This window comes from Girardinichthys multiradiatus, chromosome 8 (genome assembly GCF_021462225.1).
Source record: "Girardinichthys multiradiatus isolate DD_20200921_A chromosome 8, DD_fGirMul_XY1, whole genome shotgun sequence".
In the NCBI taxonomy this organism is placed as follows: domain Eukaryota; kingdom Metazoa; phylum Chordata; class Actinopteri; order Cyprinodontiformes; family Goodeidae; genus Girardinichthys; species Girardinichthys multiradiatus.
Window position 1 is genome coordinate 19,398,186 of NC_061801.1, and position 23,084 is coordinate 19,421,269.

A 23,084-nucleotide genomic window follows, 5' to 3' on the forward strand; every position below is an offset into this window, starting at 1 on the left:
CATTGACCCTAACCGTACAACCAGAACTACAATGGAATGGTTTAGAACAAATCATATTGATTTATTAGCATGACCCAGTCAAAGTTCATACCTAAATCCAAGAGAATCAGTGGCAAGAAATTACCAGAAGGTGCTTTTACAAAATATTGAATCAGGAGAGCTAAACGCAAAATACATGCCACACTTATCAGATTTTTATTGCTTAAAATGTTGCCAGCTGTTTTTTTTTAGTTTTCCTTTCACTTAGTGATTATGTTTTACTTTGTGTTGGTCTATCACATTAAATAATCCCAATGAAATATTTTAAAATGTGTGGTAGTATATTTCAAGGGGTATGAATGATATTTGTTCTATATACAAAAATAAATTCTCTAATTTCAGAGTGCTTTGTGTGCAGTCTCCGAGGATAAAAAATAAAAAGCAGATTCAGTTCATAAAAACACGAGTGGGCAGAGATACAATTTTGCTTTCAGACAAGAGAGAACATTTATTTTAATGTCCTTGACTCATACTGGGCTTGAAACTTTACATTACGCTTGTCCCACTTGAAATGTAAACGTCCAGAAGGGGGCAGCAGCGCGCTCTCTTCTACGATTCGGACGTAACAGTTGGCGTTTTTTTTTTTGCCCTCATTTCAGGCTGACAGGCGCATGTTCTTTACCTTTGAAAGGTAACTCCATCTGTATAATAAACCATTTTTTAAAATCTGCTTCACCGTTAAAATAAATACTTAAACTATCCAGGGAAACCATCATGACAGTAGCTCATGACACACTTATTTAACAGCTTAATTTTTTATAAAAACTGAAGGGAAACTGTATATCACATACGAGAAATGTATACAAAAGAAAGAAAAGTAAAATATGGCTAATTAATTGCATTCTTAAATTTTTTGTGCTACCGGAACATATTGACAAGGGTTTGTAAGCTGAGAAAATTCTTAATCTTTACAACATATACATAATTTTTAGAAAACAGATAGTTTCTTCCCTCTTTTACTAACTTTTCTAAACTTCTGACTTTTTCAAACAAACAAACAAAAAATCATTCTGTATGTATTGATGTGTGCACGCTTGTGCATGTGTGCGCCGTCGGCACCACTTGATCTGTTGTTTGCGCAATACAATCACATTTCTCTTAAGCGACAGGGTGTCTAGACGCACACGTGACCGGGCGCGTCAATGCGCACTGGAGACTGGAGGAAGGGCACCCAACCATCCGCCTCATTTACAGGCACACACACACAGAACCCTTTACAACCCCCTCCACCAACACCAACAGCAGCAGCAGCTCTGCAGAGGCTCCATTTCTGCTACACACTCGGCCCACGGAAACTTCGTGCGAGGGGAAAAAACGAGGCTGGATTATATTTGACCCGACAAGGATTCGGTTTGCTAAAATAGGTTCTCAGAGTCGCTGCGCGGACGCGAACCGAAGGGGTTTCACTCTCTCTCTCTCTCTCTCTCTCTCTCTCTCTCTCTCCTCTCTCGCTTCCTGCGTGGCTTTCCAACTCAACTCGGCTGTGAGAGAGAGCTTCAGACGTGGATTTGTTCTCTGGCTCCTCTCCGGACAGCAGACACTATTGGTGTAGAGCGCCACTCTGAGCGCTCAGATCAGGGATTTTGTGGATTAGTGCTCCTGAAGATGCAGCAGACAGCTTTGGTTTTCATGGGATAATTAGGCCCCGGTTTCTCCGGTGTCCATAGCAGCATCCAGTGCATGCTGAAAGACATTTTTGACAGTGAAAATCTGCACGAGTGTGCAGTGCTTTTTTTTTTTTTTTTTTTAAAGGGACCGGTTCTGCAGATCGCGGCGAAACGCAGCTTGGTTGCAAAGGTTTCTAAGCTGTTAGACTCAGCCGGTGGAGGTGATGGTGATTTATCCTTGGGGGACAAGCTGACTGTCCCGTGAAACACCCCTAACTGTTTTTCCGCTGATCTGCAGGAGAAGGCGACGGAGACTGGCGCATGCTAAAGACTTCCTCCGCTCATCCAGCTCCCAGCTTTTCCACCGTATCCTTTCAGGCTGCTTGTCACTGCCTGGACTCGGATCCCGGAATCTTCATGATTTGCGGACACCATGCTCGTTTTTTAGCCGGGAAACCCTTATTTCGTCCCGCATGTTTAGGACCAAACGATCGGGGCTCGTCCGGCGACTCTGGAGGAGCCGTGCGCCCGTGGAGGGCGACGGGGAGACGGACAGAGGGACGCATGGCTCCTCGGGGGGCTGCTGTATGGGCAAAGCGGCGAAGGTGGCCAAGTCCAACGACGCCGGGTCGGAGGCCGAACTGAAGGCGCTGACCCACTCGGTGCTGAAGAAGATCAAGGAGAAACAGTTGGAGGTGCTCCTGCAGGCGGTGGAGTCCAAGGGGGGCGCCCGGAGCCCCTGCTTGCTCCTGCCCAGCAAAGTGGACGCCAAAGTGGGTCAGCAGTCTTACTCTCTCCCAATGCTGCTCTACAAAGTGTTCAGGTGGCCGGACCTCAGGCATTCCTCGGAGCTGAAGAGGCTGTCTTGCTGTGAATCCTACGGGAAAATCAACCCGGACCTAGTTTGCTGCAACCCGCACCACATGAGCAGGCTGTGTGAACTCGGTGAGTTGAATTATTTCTTAATTGTTCCTTTAAAATAATCCGATTAAGATATGGCGACTATATGTTAAAGTTAAATGTCCTAAAGCAGATGACATCACCTCCCCGGAGGCAGTGGTTTCAACTTACCATAAGGTCAAAGTCGACCTAAGCGCGTACCAAGAGGTCCATATTCACAGGGGCGACTCCAGAAAGTTTCCAAAAGGGGTGGCCAGACTAAGGTGGGGGGGGGCACTGATCATTTTGGGGAGACACACCTAAACTAAGAGCCATGAGACATTTTTTTGAGTTTTTAATATGTGGTCATCTAAAATATTGTGGGAGGTCAACATAAATTTGCTTGGAGTTATTAATAATATTTTTTTTAGTCATAAGAATAGACTAGCCCAAATGGGGATGAGAGCAAACATGAAGAAAATGGGATGTAATACAAAAATACAACTAAAACTAATTATATATGAATTGAGCATTTTTATCACAATTTACTTCCATAATTCAATAAAATAAGATCTCAATAGCTTGGGTGTTGAAAGGGGTTAAATGCTAATGTCAAGGTACAAATCGGGCGAGCTGACACAGTTGTTGGAAGTCAGATTTGTTCCTTTCAGTCTTATATTCATATTCATAAAAATAATGTACATTTAGGTCTGTCTGGACGGGCCCTTCTGGACCCTCCTGGTGGTGCCACTGCTTTTTCTTTCTGTTAAGAGCCTCATGACGTCTCAAGTCTGTCATTTTGCTTTGGAAAGGTTTAATATTTGAGTGTGTCTTTTGAAATTCTTTTACCTCTAATAATAGCAGTTTATGGCTACCTTTAAAATAAAAAGAGCATTTTTGGCTTGATCTAAGCCCTGTTTTCCCAACAAACAGTGTGGCTGCTATCTCAACATTTCATAATTGGCATTTCCAAAGTGCAAAGCACCTCAGCCAGGACTCCAGTCTTTCCACAGTGAAGTTTCCAGCCCCCTCTCTTTCGCTCTCTCTCTAGCTCTTTCTGTATGTGTGTGTGCTTGCTTGGCGTCCTGGGCCAAAAGAGGCCCGTATCTCAGTTTGTCCTAGACGCTGATAGTGGCCCTTCTGGCGCCAGGCGGCCCCCTGTTTATCTGCCTGCCAATGAAAGGCAATAGCCGCCCGGCCCGGCCTCACTGCCTGCCTCTCCAGGCGGAGCTGACAGACACAAATCTTTTTTTTTTTTCACCCGCTGAAGAATGACAACTCTTATCTCAAAGTTTAAATCTCTGTGTTTTTTTTTCTTCTCCACACAGAATCTCCTCCTCCTCCATATTCCCGCTATCCCATGGATTATCTTAAACCACCAGGTGAGCTTTTTCCACAGCATTCAAGTTATTTATATATATATATATATCTATATAAATCTATATAGATATATATATAATTACTTTCATTCATTTAGTCTTGCTGTGCTTCTGCAGTGCATGTGTGTGAAGGGAAATGGCTTCACGTTATGTTGTGATTTATGATAGCAGTAGAGTGGCACGCCTGGCTGGCTGGCCAATTCCAGCATGGCTGGCAGCCAGGGCAAGGCAATACAAAGCTGAGATATCAGCTATAGACTGAGTGGCACGTCAGCAGGGGCGGTGGGTATGTCTGAGTGTTGAGCGGTTTGTTTGTGCCATCATCTATCTGTTGTGAGACACAGTCAGGGCAGCAGCATATCTGGAGCCAGGCGGCCTTTATCACTTAAAATGTCTACAGAATGGAGTCAGTGTGTGGCTGGGGGTGTCCCTGACCATCTTCTGTGCTTTGACTGTATCTCTGTAGGTTTAGGATACTTTGCTTTTGAGGATGCTTGTCATTTCATCATTTTGCAGTTTGGCTATTTTGAATGCGGAAATGTCAGAAAGCCTTGGGGCATTTTGTACCCATCCATAAGTCGATTTCTACCACCTGCCTTGACAAGTGATGATTTTAAAGAGGTCTATGTAATCTACACAAAGTCTAATGTCAGGAGGTGTGGTTATGACTCCATTCAATATTATTCACCAGGAGGTGGTCACTTAGCGTTCAGATGAGTAGAACTTTGTGTAATACAGAAATGGGCATTTGTTGCATTATTTAAAGTTATCTGTTGTAAAAAAAAAAATAGAGTTTGCATGATTTATCTTGATAACAAAAACTGCAAGCCCCAAAAACTGACAATATGGTGAGATTTAAATTTTTGCTGTTTGGAGTAGTTCTATAGTAGTTGGTTCTATAGGGGGAAACATTGATAAATATAAAAATATTTTTTATTATTATTGAATGGAATTATTGTGTCCTGTTTGGAAGTACGGTGAACTACTTTATGTAACTGGTTTATGGATGATGCTTGTTTGTTAATGGCTATCGGGATCCGACTGTATACAGGGATCGATTTATAGCCAAAAAATACTTTTTAAATACATTTAATGCCACTATCATTATCACAATTAGGGTTGGGCGATGTGGACTTAAAGGTTTATTTCAATATTTTGTGGAATGAATTGCGATAACAATAAAATTGATGTTAAAAAGTATTTACAAATTTCCCACTGTGTTTTTGGTATTGCAACTGTCACATCCGACTGTCAGAGCCCCACAAACACAAATACTGCAGGACACTATCTACACTAATGAGTGCTGATTTACAGCTGAACAGTACATGATGAATAGATTAAAGATTTAGTTTTGAATATATTGATGTTCATTGATGTTATCATGGAACCAACAGTGGGAAACAGTAGTATAAACAGCAACTAGCAAAACTAACAATCCCAGGAGTGCTTTCCATTTTGGGGATTTGTAGACATCAACAATTCTAATTCATTTATTTATTATGATAAATCACTATTTTTCTCACATTTATAACAGTATTATCACTCATCTCTAATTGCAATAATATCCCCAAAATAGAGCGTCAAAGTTTTGATTTTAGGCCATGTAACCCAAGTGTAAGATTTTATTACTTTGTGAACTTCTAAGTTGATAGTTGCTGAAAAGACTTGGCCATAAAGTAAACTAAACTCATAAGCAGTGGTTAATGGTGTGTTTGTACTCAGAAGAGGAATTTTCACTGTTTCCAGTCTGAAATGCAACCAGGATGCCACCTTAAGTTGGAATTTTGACTGGGTAAATCAGAGGTCTTTGAGTTGCCTAAAGTTGAATATCCAGTATGGTTGCTGGGCAGAATGGGGTTCAGAATATGAGTCCTGATCAAATGAAGATACTACTGTGGGAACTCCTGCTGGTAAAGTACTATTTACTTAGCTATTTTTTATTATCATCATATAGACAAATTTCCTTAAAGTGAACTATGTAAGCTATAGAAAAAGTCGATGGTGAAATAACCTGAACTTAAAGGTATGCAACAGCAAAACTGACCAGCCCCTATGCTGCTCTGGCCTTCTACTTATTGCGTTATGTCATCACCTATTAGGTCAATATAGATTTCACCCTACAACCAGAAGAAACTGAAGAGGCAGAGGTGATGCCAAAGATTTTCCTGACTGTAAACACCCTGACTTTTTTTTTTTAATTATCTCCATCTCTCTCGTGCTTTCTGACTCATTACCCATCTCGGTGTGTATCAGTGCAGAAAGAGCTCCGAGATAAACAGTGACCAGTCAGCTGGCTTGGAGGAGAAAGTGGCTTTCAGTGAGTGGAAACAATAGGAAGTCATTGCAGCTGCAGCTGCAGTAATTCAACCCCCCCCCCCCCCACTCCCCACTCCTTTCACTCTGTCTTTGTCATCTGTCTCCCCACTGCTATGGTAAATATTATTGTACTTAAAAAGCAGCTCCAGCACATTAAATACAAGCAGAATTGATCTAAAATGTTGGCAGTGATGTCTACATGACACTCGGCTCTCTGCTGATTGGTTGGGACCAGCTGCAGACCTGGCGTCGCGTCTCTGTATTGAGTTCAGCTGGAGACTTTCCAGTACTGAAAGGAAATGAGAAGGTAAATAGGAAATGCAAGTGGGATGCAGACAAAGGAAATGATTATACAACTCATGTTACCACCCTGTTTCCTCTCTCAGAACGAACAGACTGAACTTGAATTGTTGAAGTGAACTGTAGGCAGCAAGGTTAAGGAGAGTTCCTGGTTTCTTATTGATCTGGGCTTTGAGGCTTTAAGACTTAAAACGCTTTTTTTCACGTTTTTTTCAATCATACTTTACTTGCATTTTGCTTTATTCTTTCTTTTTATTCAGTCAGTTCATGTTCACATGTTGCACTGTGTCTGCTTTGACCAGAAAAGCTAAAGGACCTGGTAATTGGACAATGGAACAGATTAGCTTATCATATAAAGACTGCCTCGGGAAGCTGTCCCGCCTTTTCATTACTAGAAGTTAATGTGATTTTCTACGCCAATATTGCAGTGTTTGCTTTAGATCAGGCTGGGTTGAACTGCCATAGCATTCAAAAAATCCGAATGTTCACTTTGAGAAGGCAATTGAATGTAAATATCCACACGAAGCAGAAGAGCAATGGATTTTACGACGCAGGAAGTGGGGTTATATGTGTCAGGGTGCCTGTCTTTCTCTGGCAGTTTTGGTCAATATGAAAAGAGCCTGGACATGAAACTCTACCTTGTCTCAGCTCTGGGGAATATAAATCACGCACTGTTTGGCTCCTTCACTCTGATGCCCCCCTTTCTACACCCTGTGGTCCGTGGTGAACTGCTGCCCGAGAGTCCAGGGGAAGGAGTGTTGGCAGCCAATGAAAGGATGGGCCCAGTCCATGCCCGTGCATTTTGTTGGGAAACCGCAGCAGCAGACTGGGCCTCATCCGGATGGGGCAAGGGCCTGCACTGTGAAACCACTCTGGTCACTGCAGCTCTGCATGTAGTCCAGTGTTTGGATTCAATCATTTTCACCATCCACTGAAGCTACTGATCAGAAACCTTAGCTTCTTGGTTTCTCTTGCGTGTCCAATTTGCCTTTAAAGTCATCATTCAGCCATGCTGGGGTTCAGTGGATGTTAGGTGTAGCTCAGAATGATGTGTAGCTAAAGGAATGTATAATTAGTAAAGCTACCATAGGCTAGCCTACTACCAGCAGTGTGTTGCTCCAGTCGGCACATACTGCTCTTCTCTTAAAGCTCCATTAATGTGTCGTGTTGGAACTGGTCCACATTATAGGTCTTTGAGGGGGGCTTAACATTCAAAAGGAGGAGAGAATGACTCGTTTTACCTACCTTGTCTGCCTGATGGTTTTCCCTAAATAGGATTTAAATGTATAGTTGCCTTCAGGACCCGTCTTTCTGTTTAGTATAGGAGTGTTCGAAGGGCACCACACACAGATTTATGGCTTACTATAAGCTTTCTACTTGCATTAGACCCAGCACAGTCTAAAAATGATATTCAATGTGTAGGGCTGTAACTATATGTGATGTTAGGCTTATGAAAACCAGGAAGAAGTTTTCGGAAAAACTTAAAAATTGTCCATTTTTTTTGTTTTGACAAATGACAATCTATATTATAAATAATCTGTAACCAGAATAGAATATCCAGTTACATAAACTTTAAAAACCAAATCCCCATTTAGTGTGGCATTATCCAGTTTAGGTTTGATTTGAGGTATTTTAGATGTTGTGTTACAGACTTTCAGATGTAGTCCAGACACATTAAAAAAACGTGAAATAATCCCTTGACTTTGAAACTACAAAGCAAATGGATACTTTAGCAACATTAGCTAACAGTTAGCAAGTCGCTGTATTCTCACAGTGCTTACAAACCGTATCTTGTACTTCAACTGCAGATGATCAAATGTGGGCCAAACTGGTTAAAAATTTATGATAAAGCCTTTCAAGTTACATACAAATATTACGAAACAATTATTTACTTTTGTGCTGAAGAATAAAGCAGATGCCAACTTTAGCATTATTAGTGGCTAACTATTTGCTGTTATTCTCACTGATCTTACAATCATTAATTTCTTGCCTGTCCCGGTTTCTTTTTTCTACCAGTTCCATAAATTATTGACGCAAAGTAAAGGGGGCTTTTTAAAATTGTTTTTGACACACATTATCCTCTGCCATACTGACTAGAATGTCAATAAAACAGGGAAACTCAAAAGCTACTTTCTGTTTTATTTCAAAATAAGAGTCTAAAGTTTCGATGCAACAGGGCGTTAAACTCAAATTTTACACTTTTATATCTGTACCCATAATATTTCATATATATTTAACTAGATGGTCTTCGTAAGACAGTCTTTCCATTGGCGAGAAATATTGTGATGTTTGAATATCGTGAGATCTTGTTCCTTTATTGAGTGGGGAATGAAAGAGCCCGACACAAGCTCTCACCCAGGTCGTTGGCAGAAAGAACGTAACCCTTTCTGGTTTAGCAGCTCATCTGTGTAAAGAAGCAGTGCTAACATTCCTTCTAAAGCAGTGGATTATGGGGGGGGGATTATCTGGGGTGTAAGAAATTCTCTGCTGTGCGTGTGAGAGAGGGTGTGAGCTTCATCGTCAGCGTCTTCATTAGGCATTGATTTCACCCGAGTGATTGACGGCCTCGCAGCTGCTGCTTTGCTGCTGTCTCCCATCACACACAGAAACACACTCAGTGTTAACTCACAGTCTCTCTTTCCTTCAGATTCTCCAGACTCTGGGCCTTCATCCAGTGATACTGGGGGAACGACGTACTCGGCCCCTGTGGGGCTTTCAGGTAAATATTCCCACCAATACATCTCCCTTTTATATCACCCATTTTTCTGCTCTTCCTCCTCATCATGGCCCTTCTCTGTTTTTCTTTTCCCTCTGCTTCACATTCCTCTCGACACACACATCATCTCCCCTCCATACTTGCGATGATGAGGCGGTGATTGTGGGGGCCCCTGCTTCCCCTCTGTAATAAAACAACCAGTGAAGGAGGGAGGTGCAGTTCTCCCACAGCCACATAAATTCTTCCCTTCTGGCTCTTTGAACAACGCTCCTCTCTTCTCTCTTCTCCCTTCTCCTCTCCCATCGCTTTCTGTGTGATGTTGTAATGGAAGACAAACACACCGGGCTGTTGTTTGCAGAAGAGTATGTTCAGTGCATGTAGCGTTGTTGAGGAGGGGAAACAAAAACAGTCTGAAACCCACATTTGAGTGTTTGTTTCGTTGTGTTTGCACATACAGGGTATGACTTTGTAGACAGAGAGGAACACTAGGCTGAGACACAGGGCGCCTTTCTTTCTTCCAACTCTGATGCCAAACTTGTTTCGGGCTCCATGAGAGTCCCTCCTATAATCCCCCCTTGGCAGTGTCGCCTTTCTTGCCCACAGGCTGCAGAATACGACGATGCTCACAAGAGAGGGAGAGGGTTCGCTCTCCAGTGCTGTTCTCTGCTTTCATTTGCCGCATATGGTTCTCATTATGGAGCCTTTAAAGCCTGTTTTATGTCAGTTGGTGTTCGCTGCCCGTTTTTTCCCCCTCCCTCCTTTGTTTGGTGGTAGGGGGTGGAGAGTTTAGCCTGCTTGCCTGTGTGTGTCAGATCCAAAAATCACACCCCACATCCTCCTCCAGACCATCAGGATGGACACTAAAGTCCTCCCTTTGTGCGTTAACTAAAGACACATTTCATACACGGTCCAAACTGTGAAACCCAAGAAGTGGAGGCTTAACAGGCGCCCTCTCTTAGTTTTCCCCTCCCTTGGCCACCCCTCCTCCCCTGTTTTCCTTGCTGGCGAGGAGGACATGGCTGTGGCAGCCAGCGTCTTTGGTGAATGGGCCTCCTCAATGAGAGCGGGAGAGGTAGAAAGGCTCAGGTGTAATGGCCAAAGCGCTCTGCCCCCATCATTTCCCCTGCAAGCCAAATGAAAGGGGGGAAAAGGCTAATCCATTCCTCCTCTGCCTCTTCTTTCCCCCTCCACGTTATCCCCGCTTGGCTCCCTCCCTCTGGGGCCCTGACAAAAGAAACATGGCTCCCCCAGAGGCCCCGCTGCTGGCCTCCTAATTCACTCACTTTGCCCTTTTTATGTTCTTCTTCAGACAAATTCAGAGAGGAGAAGGAGACTCAAATTAGGGTGGTAGTCAGCAAGACTTCTGCTACTTTTTTATTGATTTAGAATAATTAACTTGCTTTCTTTGAGAAAGATCTTAAGTGGATTGGGGGGGGGATAGCTAAAACAGAGAAAGCAGTTATTTCCTGTCTCTACATTCAGTAGAAAGCCTAGATCGCTCAGACTGCAAGGAGTTTAGTGAACTGTGACAGCGACAAGCGCAAATGCAAGCTAGGCTGCCTGCCAGACTAGCGGCTCCCCTCACTGGCCCACGTCATCGGCTTGGAACAGAACAGAGGGTAAGGGAAGAGGAGAGGACGGCTGGAGCCGGGCGTCAGGGGCACAGATCCTGACGAAGACCTAGATCTGGAGCTTATAGGTTCACCCAGGCACTGAGCAGGGAGATCAGATTAGGGATTGAGAAATGGAGATCAGGTCAGGGTTAAGAGGGTGCTGGACTGGTGGTTATGAATCTCTGCAGTGTTAAGTAACTCGTAGTTATGAGCAGCTCAGTAGGCATTCTCGTTACTTATCAAGCTTTACCATGTCTCCAATGTTTTTATTGAAACTGTCAGAGCTCTGTTCAGTTTGCTGCAGAAGGTAGTTGTATCCAGGCCTAATATTTTTTAGAAACTGACCCTTTTTTCTATCTATGGCATCGCAATGCATCCAGTTTACAACGAGAGAAAATAGTCAATATTTAGACCTTGAAAATTAGACATTTTACCTATGTTTTTGGAAAAACCTTGTTATTTAAGAGCTGGCACATCATAAACTGTGTTTTAAAGAATCTGTAATCATGCAGGATATTTCAGTCCAGGTTTGACTAGTCCAAATATTGTGACTTTTAAACTTGTCTGATTTACTTCTTAAACCACTAAATATTTCTGCTTTCTTTTTGTTTTCACAAGTAGAGAAGCGTTTCATCAATCTCAAACTGATTTATAAAGAATCAGTGCAAAATTATTCAAGTTTGCGAATGAGGTCATCATATGCAGCCCAGCCCAGACTAGTCTAAGGGTTTAAAAATCAAAGATGTATGTGATGTATAGTACACATAGGGGTGTAGCCTCAGCACCCCTGAGGTAAGCTGTGTGCTATTTACATGTGATTGAGGAAATATATACATATACTCAACTGAACTTGAATTCTATATTTCAATTCATTTGCAGCCCCTAGAACAAAACGACCAAATCAAGGTACTACTTCCTTTCTTACTTCGAAATAAGATTGTCAAGCGTGATAGAGTGCCAGGCTCAAAGCACTCATATCTGGGGCTCATAATGATATAAACCAAACAAAGTCACATGCTGAAAGCACTTTGTGAGATAGACTTGACTTTGACAAGAAATATCATAGCATTTTAATATCGTATAGTATTATTATTATTAAACCAAGGTGCACACATATAAGTCTTCCTTAAAGTAGACTTCCTTAAAGTAAACAGTCCACTAAAGTGGACTGTTTGTGCCAGGCGCTTGAAAGTGTAGCATCCGAGTGTCGGTAGCATGCCTGTTGGTGCCGTTGGGTGCTGACCCAGAGTGCCTGTGTGTAACTGGACCCAGTCTCACTGTGGTGGCATTTACACACACACACACATAGACGAGGAGATAGAATGACCCGGTGCGAGCCCTGGCGCATGGCCGATTGTCACACAGGCGCTTCCTCCCTCTGCGGGTTAAATTTAGGCCAAGTTGTATTCTTATGCCGCCAGCTTACCTTGACAGACAGTCATCCGGCCGCTCGGCCAGTCAATTACTCATCCAGTTAATTGGCTGGAAGTGTAACCTTCATCAGTGGCTCTGATAAACATTCAAGTTAGTCCTGGCCTATAAATAAATAAAAAAAACAGGCTTCATTTGGACATTATCTTGCTGTCTTGAGATATGTTCACACATGAGGAGGCTTTTAAACTTTAGAAAATTTAGAGGGAAAGCTTAAAACAGAGAACCCTCAGTGTGCCTCCTCTCCCTCGGCATTCCTGCCTTGTTTGGGTTAGCAGGGAAAGGAAAGGGCCGCGCAGGATATGACCTCATGTCTTTGAGGAAAAGCCGAGCGGACAGGGAGGCAGCCGAGGCCTCATCTTGATGGAAAACAAACACTGGGGGTACACCAACCAGAAAGAAGGAAGGCAGGGCATCAAAAAGACAGGAACTTAACAGAGAAATGCACTCATTACATGTTGAGAGGCAGTTTTTAACAGAAAACGAGGACCATCTTCACCAGAATTTAATCATTATTTTCCCTTTTTTGTTGCTTCTCCTGTATGAACAGTAAGAGGAGGGAATGAAGAGGCAGAGAAGATGGCGGCTTTGGGTGGAGGGAGAGATGGCCGGCAGCTCTGCTCGGTTCTCTGTAATTTGGAGGCTGCGTGTTATAGCCAGCAAGCTGAGCAAAGCAGAGCCGGGCCGCTCTTTGCTGGACCAGGATCTCTCATTACTCTCCACTTCCTCTCCTTGCAAGGCAGCCAAGCCAACCTCTTGGCAAGGGACTTAATTTTGGTTTTTGGCCGCCCTCTGTTCCCCACCCTGTGTCATTATGCTGCACAAATCGGAAAAACATGCACGCAGAAGGCGGCGGATGATGGAGAAGGATTGAGGAGAGTTGTGTCTTGCTTTGCTTTGCATGCATTTTTGGTTTTCCCTTTGCCTCAGATGCTTTGGGGTGACGTGTTTGCACTTAAAAAACATTACCTTTAGCGCGGTTGACAATAGCGCTCTGCAGCTCTGGTTCTGAGCCAAGGCTGGACAGAAGCCCAGGACAAGATGAACATTGTTTTGGTTCACAGTCGCTCTGTGGGAGTGGGTTTTGACATTACCTAAAGTATGAAGCTATAACTAAGGGTGGGTGGGGGGATGGTGAATATGTGAAGAGGGCAGAGGAAAAGGAGGACTCAAACAACTCACATGGAAGATAAAAAAAATGGAAATAAGTGGAGACATATGCCCATAACACCTATATGTCTCCACCCCTCCTGTCTGCTCATTCATGGAGTCAGTTTGTCTTTTGTGTACTCTGGAGTGACCTTGTGTGTCAGTAACCACTTCTCTATCAGCGCTGGAACAACAACACACAGTTAGAGGCTTACAGAGGTATATAAATTATAATAAAATGCAACCACCGCTCAGACCACATCCAACTGGAACTGCTGGTTGTCTGCTTCTGTTTGTGGTGTCTGATTTAGTTCCCACGGTCCTTTAGCCGCAACAGTGTGGGCAATTGTTCAGCTTGTCTGTTCATCTATCTATATATATATTTGTATATGTGTGTGTGTGACAGTGGCTCCTAGATACAGATCTTGTGGATAGCCTCCTGATTCGTGTGTCTGCAAAAGTGAGCTCATGACATCATTCCAGCCGGCCTGGCTCCGTGTTTGAAAGTACCTTGTGTTTATTTGTCCTGTCACCCTGGGAAATCTGGGTTGCAGGGAGTGGTTGTGTATGTGTGATCATGCAAGGGTCAGCTTGATGAAGTGTTCCTCAGTAGGAATAGAAGGCAGGTCCAACAGTAGGAAACATAATGTCCCATCAAAAAGCATTGTGCTCTTGTGACTTTCTGAGTGCCATGTTGAAGATGCTGCCCAAAGTTTTATCAAATATCAGAGTGACCATGAGACTCGCGAGACCCCTTAGAAAAATCGAGCCATGGAGTAAATAGAAAACACGCGCAGCTTCTTCTCCTTATCTTCTCCCCCCGTCGCAGCCGGATGGCTCATGTTCGAGATGGCGTGTCTGCAACTCATTCTCTCTATCTGTGTTTCTACAAGAAGTCAGATCTGCAGATAAAGAAACTGGGCCACTCCCCTGGGTGGTTTTCCTGCCATCAGGGCCTATTTACATTTCTTTGGACTTAACAGCGTCAGTTACCACTCCAAAGCTTCACTTCCTCTCTTTTAGCTAAGTAAGACACAAGACTGCCCATCTGCTTGACCATTTATTGACTCTTATGTTAGAAAACAGTATGTGATGTACATAACTGTAACAAATAAAAGACAAACAATGTGCTGCTGGTTCTTTGATAGAGTTGGTAGAATCCACTAGAAAATGAAGAAACAAGATTATTCTAATTTACGTACCAAAAGCACATGTCACAAATCTTTATCTGGCTTTTAATAATCTCCAGAGTCCATTTAAGCTTAAGCCTTTATAGAGAAAAAAATGATGTGTTTTGATGCATTTAATGAATAGAAAAAAGTTTTTTTAATTCAGCTCTTCGCAGTGAAACAATGTATTTGCATGGTAATACAGTGTGCTATGGCATCACCAAAATACATTATTAGTGCAACGAACATGAATGCACAGACGTTTACTTTATTTACAATGTTGTGACATTGATATTTAGTTGAAGATATTTTTTTATTTTGAGCAGCTGTAGTTGTGTTGCATTGATGTGTGAAGAGGACAGTCCTCTGCCCTTTCTCCTTCTGGAGTTGCTGCCTGTCATTGAATTTCTGGCTGCAGATGGAGTGAACCAGACAGTCCTTAGAGAGGCTGGGAGCTGGCCATTGAAGAGTTGTCTGGATTTAAAACTCCAAAAAAAAAAATCAATTGGACCTCCGGTTTGGTGTGCAATAATGGAGAGATGCTTAGCTTTGACTGTAGGTGAAGGTGCACTCACACACATGTACATCGTTTGGGGGGCTAAACTTGCATGGCGTGGCAGAAAGAACAAAAGGAATGCCTCCAGGCTGACCCTTGACCTTTGGAATAGACTTTCCCCGGCTCGCGAGAGGGTGTTGACTTAGAAAATAAGGAACCGTGACGAACCCTTCCTCCCCCCCTGTAGCTGTTTCCCTCATGTCTTGCTCATTCCAGTTTTTTTCCACTGCGTGTGTCTGATGACAGGGCCATTACATATCTGGAGCGAGAGAGGACCAAACACCAGCAGCCCTCTCAGGGATCAATGTGAGGTGCTACTTAGGAGCCTTCTCGCTATTTACTATTGAAACTGTTCAGAACCGAAGGTTGAAAATCGTGTGTGCCTGAAAGGGACAGAGTGTAATGTGTGTGAATCGGCTGACTTCTAAGAATAGCACCAACCTGGTGGGTGTCTGTGCGTGTGGAGTCAGACAGAGGTAATGATTAACCTTTCCAGACTGTGTTTGTGTCCCTGAGAGGAGTGCAGCGAGTCTAGCACCTCCCCACCCTCCTTCACAGCCATCCTGCCTCATTTCCCCTTCGGCTGAGTCCAATTTTCACAGCTAGCATGGCGTCTGCTTTATTAAAGCTGTAGATGATTGAAACAGGGGCATTAACATTTGCTAAAAATTCAGCACTGCAGGTTTGATTAAAAATGTACAGTTGTTCCGGTTTGCTTGATGCACTTTTGTAGGTCAAAAAATTACCCGCAATACGGATACTTGAATGCATCATCACATAAGAGGGGCAACACTTTCATTTTTATGATTAGGTCCTATATGAGATTCTCACTATATGATAATTTTGAGTAATATTCCCACAATCTCACAATATTTACAACGAAAAAGTAAAACATAATTTTATTTAAAGCAGAAAAGCAGCAATTACTATAGAAAATATTTAACTTTTCCAAAACACAGTTATATATTTTATTTATTGCAAATTTAGTTGTAGTTTTCAAGCTTGTTGTGTAGCATATCATACCTTTTAGTCTTTCTGCTCTTTATTGACCAACTCAAGCATAACAAGCTAATATTAGCTGGTAAATTAGTCGGGCTGTCTGCTTGGCTGGCTAGCCTGCAATCTGCTGCTTTGCAGACATGCTGCCCATAACTGACTAACTGTGGTTTATTGTGGCTAAAACTATTTAGAACCAATCAAGTCTGTCTGACTTTTAAACATTTTCAAATGTGTGGTGGCCTTCTTTCAGCCAGCTCACTGGCAGTGCACAACTGCAGGTGAGATGATGTGAAGTGCAGCAGTCCTGTTTGCTCAAAACAGCTGAAGAAAACTCACTTAAACGTTTGAAACCAATATTAAGAACTATAAACAACAGAAGCAATGTGATGGAAGAGTTTAGAGGTTTTGTAACCATTACTTTTTTTTAAACCTTAGTTGTCTGGGCTGTTTTATGCAGTTTTGCACATTGCAAAAAATACCTTTAACCAGGACTGCTAGATGAATCATCACCTGAGAGCTATTTCTTTGTTGTGAAAAAGCAGGGGAAGTCTTTGTTAGATGGGGGGTTGCGGGGGCTGGGTGGTTGCTTGTGGACCCCATGGGACAAACTGGATTGGGACACAGCAGCAACAGACAACTGACAGAAGGAGGACAGAAAGGGCTAGAGTGGCAGATGGCCGTAGGCTGCCAGCTAGCCAGCTTATCTCCGACGAGGAGGAGAAGCCCGAGACACAAGAGGAGCTTAGAGGCCAGAGTGCAGAGGGAGCAGGTGGGGAGCCAGACAGAAACTCAGACTAAGGCTTCGATAGGCAGACATCCAGAGCCCGGACTCGCAGACAGATGTACAAGCAAAGACTACAGTATATAGGACCTGGGGCTAATGAACACACACACACAGCACTACTAGTATGGCTTCACCTGACACACTCCTCTGAGAGATGACCTGAAAAATGTCAGGCTGTAACTTGAGGAGCTTGACACCCTTTGCACACGACGTTTAAAAAAATCGAAGTGAAACAGGCACATAAAAACTTAGGTGAGTTAATGCGGTGCTGCTAAAATTAGCGAGTGTTTTCATACATGCATGTTATTCCAGCAGCATAACTCATGAGGTGTAAGCCCATCTGCTGTCAGAACAAGCTGTGAACATTACTATTTGCAAGACAGCACCCCGCTGATGGAGGAGTCTGGCTGTCTCGCCTTCTCGCCGGCTGATTCACTGAATGGTTTTGGGTTTACTTACCTGCAGGAGACATCTGAGTGATGGCAGAATTCTGATAAAGTCTCTGATAAAAAGTGGCAGCATGGATATTGAAACAAGCATATTTTAGGCCCGTTGCATTATACAAAGTGTGGATAAAGTTTCTTTTGTGGAGCTGACGGAAGACTATATTCAATATATTGACTGCTTTTCTCCCTAAGGTTCATAATAAGACCTTTTTGCCACTGTCAGATCTCTCTTTAAAATCAGGCCCATGGTTATACTTGAAAAGTAGCTAATATACGCTTTAAAGTGTAAGTTCATCCGTTTTTCATAACGACAACAGATATCCTTCTGCAACATAGTCTTAAGGTTCTAACTTGCAGTATATCTGTCTCATCAAATACAACTACAGTCTTCAGTTAACTCATGTCTTGCTCCTGCTGGCAATATTTTTATTCAGGCCAGCTGAAAGGCTAGGCTAGCACTAGCATGTTTACTCTCCTGTCTGATATGACTTGTTATGAATTCAGCTTTCAACTTAATTCTGTGTTATTCCAGTTTGTTATCAGATTTAAAAACTTAGCTCTTTGCTTTGAACATCATCATTTTTAATGACTGACATTTCAGCTGCTCTCTTCTGGCCCTTCTCTATACATTCGGCTGTTTGAGCAGAGCAGGTCACATGAAATACACTGACAGGAAGCTGCAGCAGTCAATACAGTTGCTCTTTCACTTTGAAGGTCAACATAAAGGATGAAAAACACCTTTGTAAGGGAAAATCCATGAAAACAATGTTAAAAGCCTATAACACCATTTTAATAGCTTTCTAAATGAGAACAGGCTGGTTTTTAAAAATAGATGGAGTGATGTGCAAATTATTTGTCTTTAAAACCTGCTATGACTCACAAATAAGTAAAAAATCTAAATAGTTGTTCACTGGGTGACCCTCTTGCTTCTATCCTGCCTTCCTTTTTTCCTGTCCTCTTTTTCCTGTCCTCTGTGGTTTTCTCGCAGCATGAGTTTAAAGTTTCTCAGAGGTGAGTCCACGAGGCAGGGGAACAGCGTTAGTGTAGTCCTGAATAGCAGAGTGTTTTCGAGCTGCAATGACAGGCTCAGACAGGCAGCCGCTCTAATGACCTACGACGCCAAGCTCTGTCTCCCTCAGCAGTAACACTCGTACACAAACACGCATAGACACACAGCAGGGCTCCACAGGTGAGCTCCACCAGCAGGCCCACGCGTCCTTGTCCTTATCAACCTTGTCTCTTCTTGTAATGTGTAAAACATGTCGGGTTTTGGAGACTGTCTGACATCTTCCTGAGACATTAAAACGCTTTCTTGTCTTTTATTAGAAAGATATATTCTCGTTTTTTCCTGCATTTATTTAAATGTAGATAGCAGGGTGCTTGGTTTCCTTTAGCACCCCACCGGGATGGATTTACGATAAATTCCCTGAGGCTCGGCTCAGTTCAACTTCAAAGAACACAGCCCCGCTTGTTTTATGGAAGGCATGCTTTCAGTTTTGTTGGCCCCCTTTCCTTCTCCAAGACTTTTTCTGTCTCTGTTCTGCCAATTTTTTCTTTTTCCGCTTCTCCCCCCCCCCCCTAATGAAGGCTAATGACAGGCCAGGATAAGTCCGCCCGGGCCGGCAGAGATCCTGCTGCATTATCGTAGCAGTTAGTCCCAGACGGGACCTTCCAAATTACCGGTTACATTCACAGCTACTGCTAGATGAAAGGGGGCAGGTCGAGGGGCTCTGTTCAGGTTTTTCTCCAAATATATAGCCATATTTCGAGCTTAAAAGTCCAAAGAGGAAGCAATGTTGTAAAAGTAACATTCAAAAATATGTAAAAAGCATTCCTTCTCCATTCCACCATGTCCCCTCTCTGTCTCAATCTATTTCCCTTGCGCCTGAATGGCTCCCTTTTCTAGCTGGGAGTCGCTGGAAGCCAGATTTCTGCGAAATAGAGATATGAAGGGAGAGAGTGACGGTGCAGGAGGCGCTCTAAAGGGAGGGGGAGTACAGTTTGGAAACTGGAGCATGGCCAGTGCTACACTTCTTTTCTACACTCAGGGAAAACTTCGGACCCATGAGGTCTCACTTGTCAATGATTCAGACACCAAGGTGGATAGTTAACGGCCTGCTTCTGTTGCCCACCCAACATGGTTAATGGGTTGTCCTGCATCAGTTACCACATCTCCGTCGGTCAAACTCTTCATTTCCTTCAGCATGGTGAAGCATGTTGCTGTAGAGACAATCAGGACAAGAGGTTGACGTCAGTACATTGTTGGCCGAGTCTCTACAAAAATACAGCGAGCCAGACAGAAGATAAGCATTTAATGCCTAGATAAATATTGCACTGCATGTGGAAACTTGCCTGGCAGTGCGTCTCCCAGTTTATTTTTCTTGTCTGTGGTCCAGGAATTCCAATATGGTTTTCCTGCATGGCAGAAATTGTGGATGATAGCTCAGTTTTGGCTCTTGACTAAAGCAAATTCTCAATTTCCCCAAACAGGGTTAAGGATGAAGTTGTTCAGCTGTAGCAATGTTTAAGCAGCTTTGTTGCTGAGATTTAGATGACATCTGATCACGTCGTTCATGAAGTCATCTTTTTCTCCCTCTTCTCTCTTTTTCTTCTTGATCTGCAGATTTTATCTGATGTCTTACTTTCATTGGATTTTTTCCTCAAATCTAAGCCTCTCCATCTCTCTGTTCCCTCTTTCAGATTCCCCGGCATTGCAGGAGTCAGGAGAGCCAGCCCACTGGTGCGTGGTGGCATACTGGGAGGAGAAGACACGTGTCGGACGCCTCTACTCGGTCCAGGAGCCCTCTCTGGACATCTTTTACGATCTACCTCAAGGGAACGGCTTCTGCCTGGGACAGCTTTGCTCGGACAACAAGTCCCAACTGGTTCAGATGGTGCGGGCCAAGATCGGCTATGGCATCCAGCTGACGCGCGAGCCAGACGGGGTGTGGGTGTACAACCGCAGCTGCTACCCCATCTTCATCAAGTCGGCCACACTGGACAACCCGGACTCGCGCACGCTGCTCGTGCACAAGGTGTTCCCCGGATTCTCTATCAAAGCTTTTGACTATGACAAGGCGTGCAGCCTGCAGAGGCCGAACGACCACGAATTCACGCAGCAGCCTCGCACAGGCTTCACGGTGCAGATAAGCTTTGTGAAGGGCTGGGGACAGTGCTACACCAGACAGTTCATCAGCAGCTGCCCATGTTGGTTGGAAGTAATCTTTAACACACGATAGCAGCAGCAGGAGCCTTCCTCCTCTTCACGCTGACCTCTTCTACACCCACTCACAAAAAAAGACTTCATCTACTTTTCCTTTTTTCTTTGTTCCAGCGGTTCAAATGCAGAAAAAAGGATTTTAAATAAGAGGAAAGTTTAAATTCTGACGGACTTGTTTAATAAATGACTGAGATTTAATTAAAAAGAAGCAAAGAAATGTACTTTATGTTATATATGAATATATTATTAATTGTAAATATGAAGACGTTTTATATGCATCATTATTTATGTATTGTGCAATGTGTTGATGAGAAGAAAAGAAGATGCACTTTGCTTAATATAAATACAAAACAAAGAATTGCCAAAATAATAAAAAAGAAATACAAATAAATGTAATTGTCTTCTCTATTTTTGGGAATTTGGGGAATTTATTTAGGTTTACCTGCTAATGGTTGAAATGGAGTAATAAATTGAATCCACCTTGTTAATTTTGTGTTATAAGAAAAGTCAGCATTAGTTTAACTTTGTGCCCCTGGGAGACTTTGATGTCATGCTGCGAGTCTTTAAAGCATCTTCCTCTAAGACGAGAAGTCTGACAATATCACGAGCCTGAGAGAACCGGGCCCATAACTGCCTGCTTAAAATTGACTGTTATTCCTTAGTTATTTGGGGATGAATGTCCCACTTCCTCTCTGTCATTAACTGACTCATGACATCACAGCCAGGAAGCACTAATAACAAAATTCAGGAAACCAATAAAGTCAACAGCGGGCCTTGCTTCCTGGAGAAGCCTCTTTGTTTAAATGTCCGATTTAGGAGAAAGGTATGTTTAAAAAAAAAACAACATTTTTCACCACACCTCAAGAGAAAATAAAGTAGTGGAAATCTACAACTTAAACTTCTCAAATGGTGCTATATTTTATTGGTTTAACATGATGGCCTATTTGTGACTGCTTGTATCCCTGAAAACAGGACAAAACAGATCTCCTTCTAACAAACATTGTGTTTGTGTGGCTGTCTGGCCATCATCCTGTTGAGAGTCAGATGGGTGTCTGCGAAGAGGATTACTACTGTAAGCCTGCTTTACCCGCACAGTCTCCAAGCCCTAGATTCACAAGACCCAGATTCCACAACCCATCGTTTGCTCTGTTGGAAATAATTTCCAAGCAATTTGCAAAAAACATTGTGGGGCACCCCTGAATAGAGCCAACAGAGTTTAGAATCTGGTTTCATTACTGCTGGGTATTATTACAGATGACCACTTTTTAAAAAGGAATAAAGTATTGGTTAACGGTTGCAGAATCCTGTTTTAGCTTATTCCTCACAGCTAAACATAAAGGATAATCAAACAACTTTTAATATCAGACAAAATTAACCCAAATAATTTAATTTTTGAGCATAAAGGAACTTGATTCAGGTCATGCTACGACATCTTAGTTGGACATAAGTCCTTCATTTGTTTTCTTCTGTTGTTTTTTTTGATTCGGTCAGAGGTGAACTTGCGTAACCCAAACAAACTTGAGCCTAAGGTCAGAAACCGATGGATGGACATTCTCCTTTAGGATTTTTTGGCAGAAATGAAAATTCATTGTTTCATCAACAGGAAGGTTTTCTGGTCTTAAGGCAGCACCAGACCATTACTCTACCACCACCATGTTAATTGTCAGTTTGGTAGTTTTGTTGTGAAATGCTGTGCTAGTTTTACACCAGTTATAACAAGATGCACCCCCTTCAAAAACTTTATTTGTATCATCAATCCACAGAATGTACCTTGGAGATGTTTTTTGAGTATAAAGGGATTGAGATTTGTGGTGTTTTTGGTTAACAGTTATTGTCTGCTGTGGAAATCTTCCCCCAACTCTCTTTCTTTTTTCTAAATGAATCCTGACCTTAACTAAGGGAAATGAGGCCAGCCGTTCTTTTATGTTATTCTGGAATCTTTTGTGACCTCATGGATGAGTTGTCAATGTACTTGGAGTATTTTTAGTAGGCTGTCAATTCCTGGAATGGTTTCCCACTGTTCCATGTTTTTCCCATTTCCCATTAATAGTCCTAAAGAAATTGCTTTGCAACCCTTTCCAGTTTGACAGATAACATTGGCTCCGTTTTTTTTTACGTGTCATTGAATTTCTATAGATCACAGCTTGATGTGTTGCTTTTTGAACTGTTTTAACCTACTTCATGCTGTCTGACAGGTTCTATTTAAGTTAATTCTTCTTTTTGTGGTGGCAGTAATCATGCCATGCAGTGGCTAAAAAAGCTGAATTCAGTTTTCTGAAAGATATGGTTAATCACACACTGTTCATGATTCAGCAAACATGAGCCAGGTTTGTTTGTATAGCTTATTTTCATGAAGAAATGAAATCACAACTTTAATACTGGATTTTGTTATGTACTCAGGTTATCTTTGTCTGATAGGATTTTTTTTTGTGATTGCCCCTAAACCTAATAACTGGTTGGGCCACTCTTAGCAGCAACAAC

The 23,084-nt window shown here is 42.7% G+C and overlaps 1 protein-coding gene across 1 annotated transcript; it reads left to right on the forward strand.

Annotated features, from left to right (window-relative positions):
• Positions 1-529: 529 nt before the first annotated feature.
• smad7 (SMAD family member 7) lies at positions 530-20,994 on the forward strand. The gene is made up of 4 exons (XM_047372542.1): positions 530-2,591; positions 3,854-3,907; positions 9,168-9,239; positions 20,084-20,994. The coding sequence occupies exons 1-4, from the start codon at positions 2,120-2,122 to the stop codon at positions 20,620-20,622; spliced, it is 1,137 nt and encodes a 378-aa protein (XP_047228498.1). The 5' UTR covers positions 530-2,119; the 3' UTR covers positions 20,623-20,994.
• Positions 20,995-23,084: the final 2,090 nt, after the last annotated feature.

Bases quoted from the DNA above. Each gene is read 5' to 3' on its own strand.
- smad7 (XM_047372542.1), top strand. From the start codon at position 2,120: ATGTTTAGGACCAAACGATCGGGGCTCGTCCGGCGACTCTGGAGGAGC. The intron at 3,908-9,167 runs GTGAGCTTTTTC...TCTTTCCTTCAG, and splicing joins GGATTATCTTAAACCACCAG to ATTCTCCAGACTCTGGGCCT. The intron at 9,240-20,083 runs GTAAATATTCCC...TCCCTCTTTCAG, and splicing joins GGCCCCTGTGGGGCTTTCAG to ATTCCCCGGCATTGCAGGAG.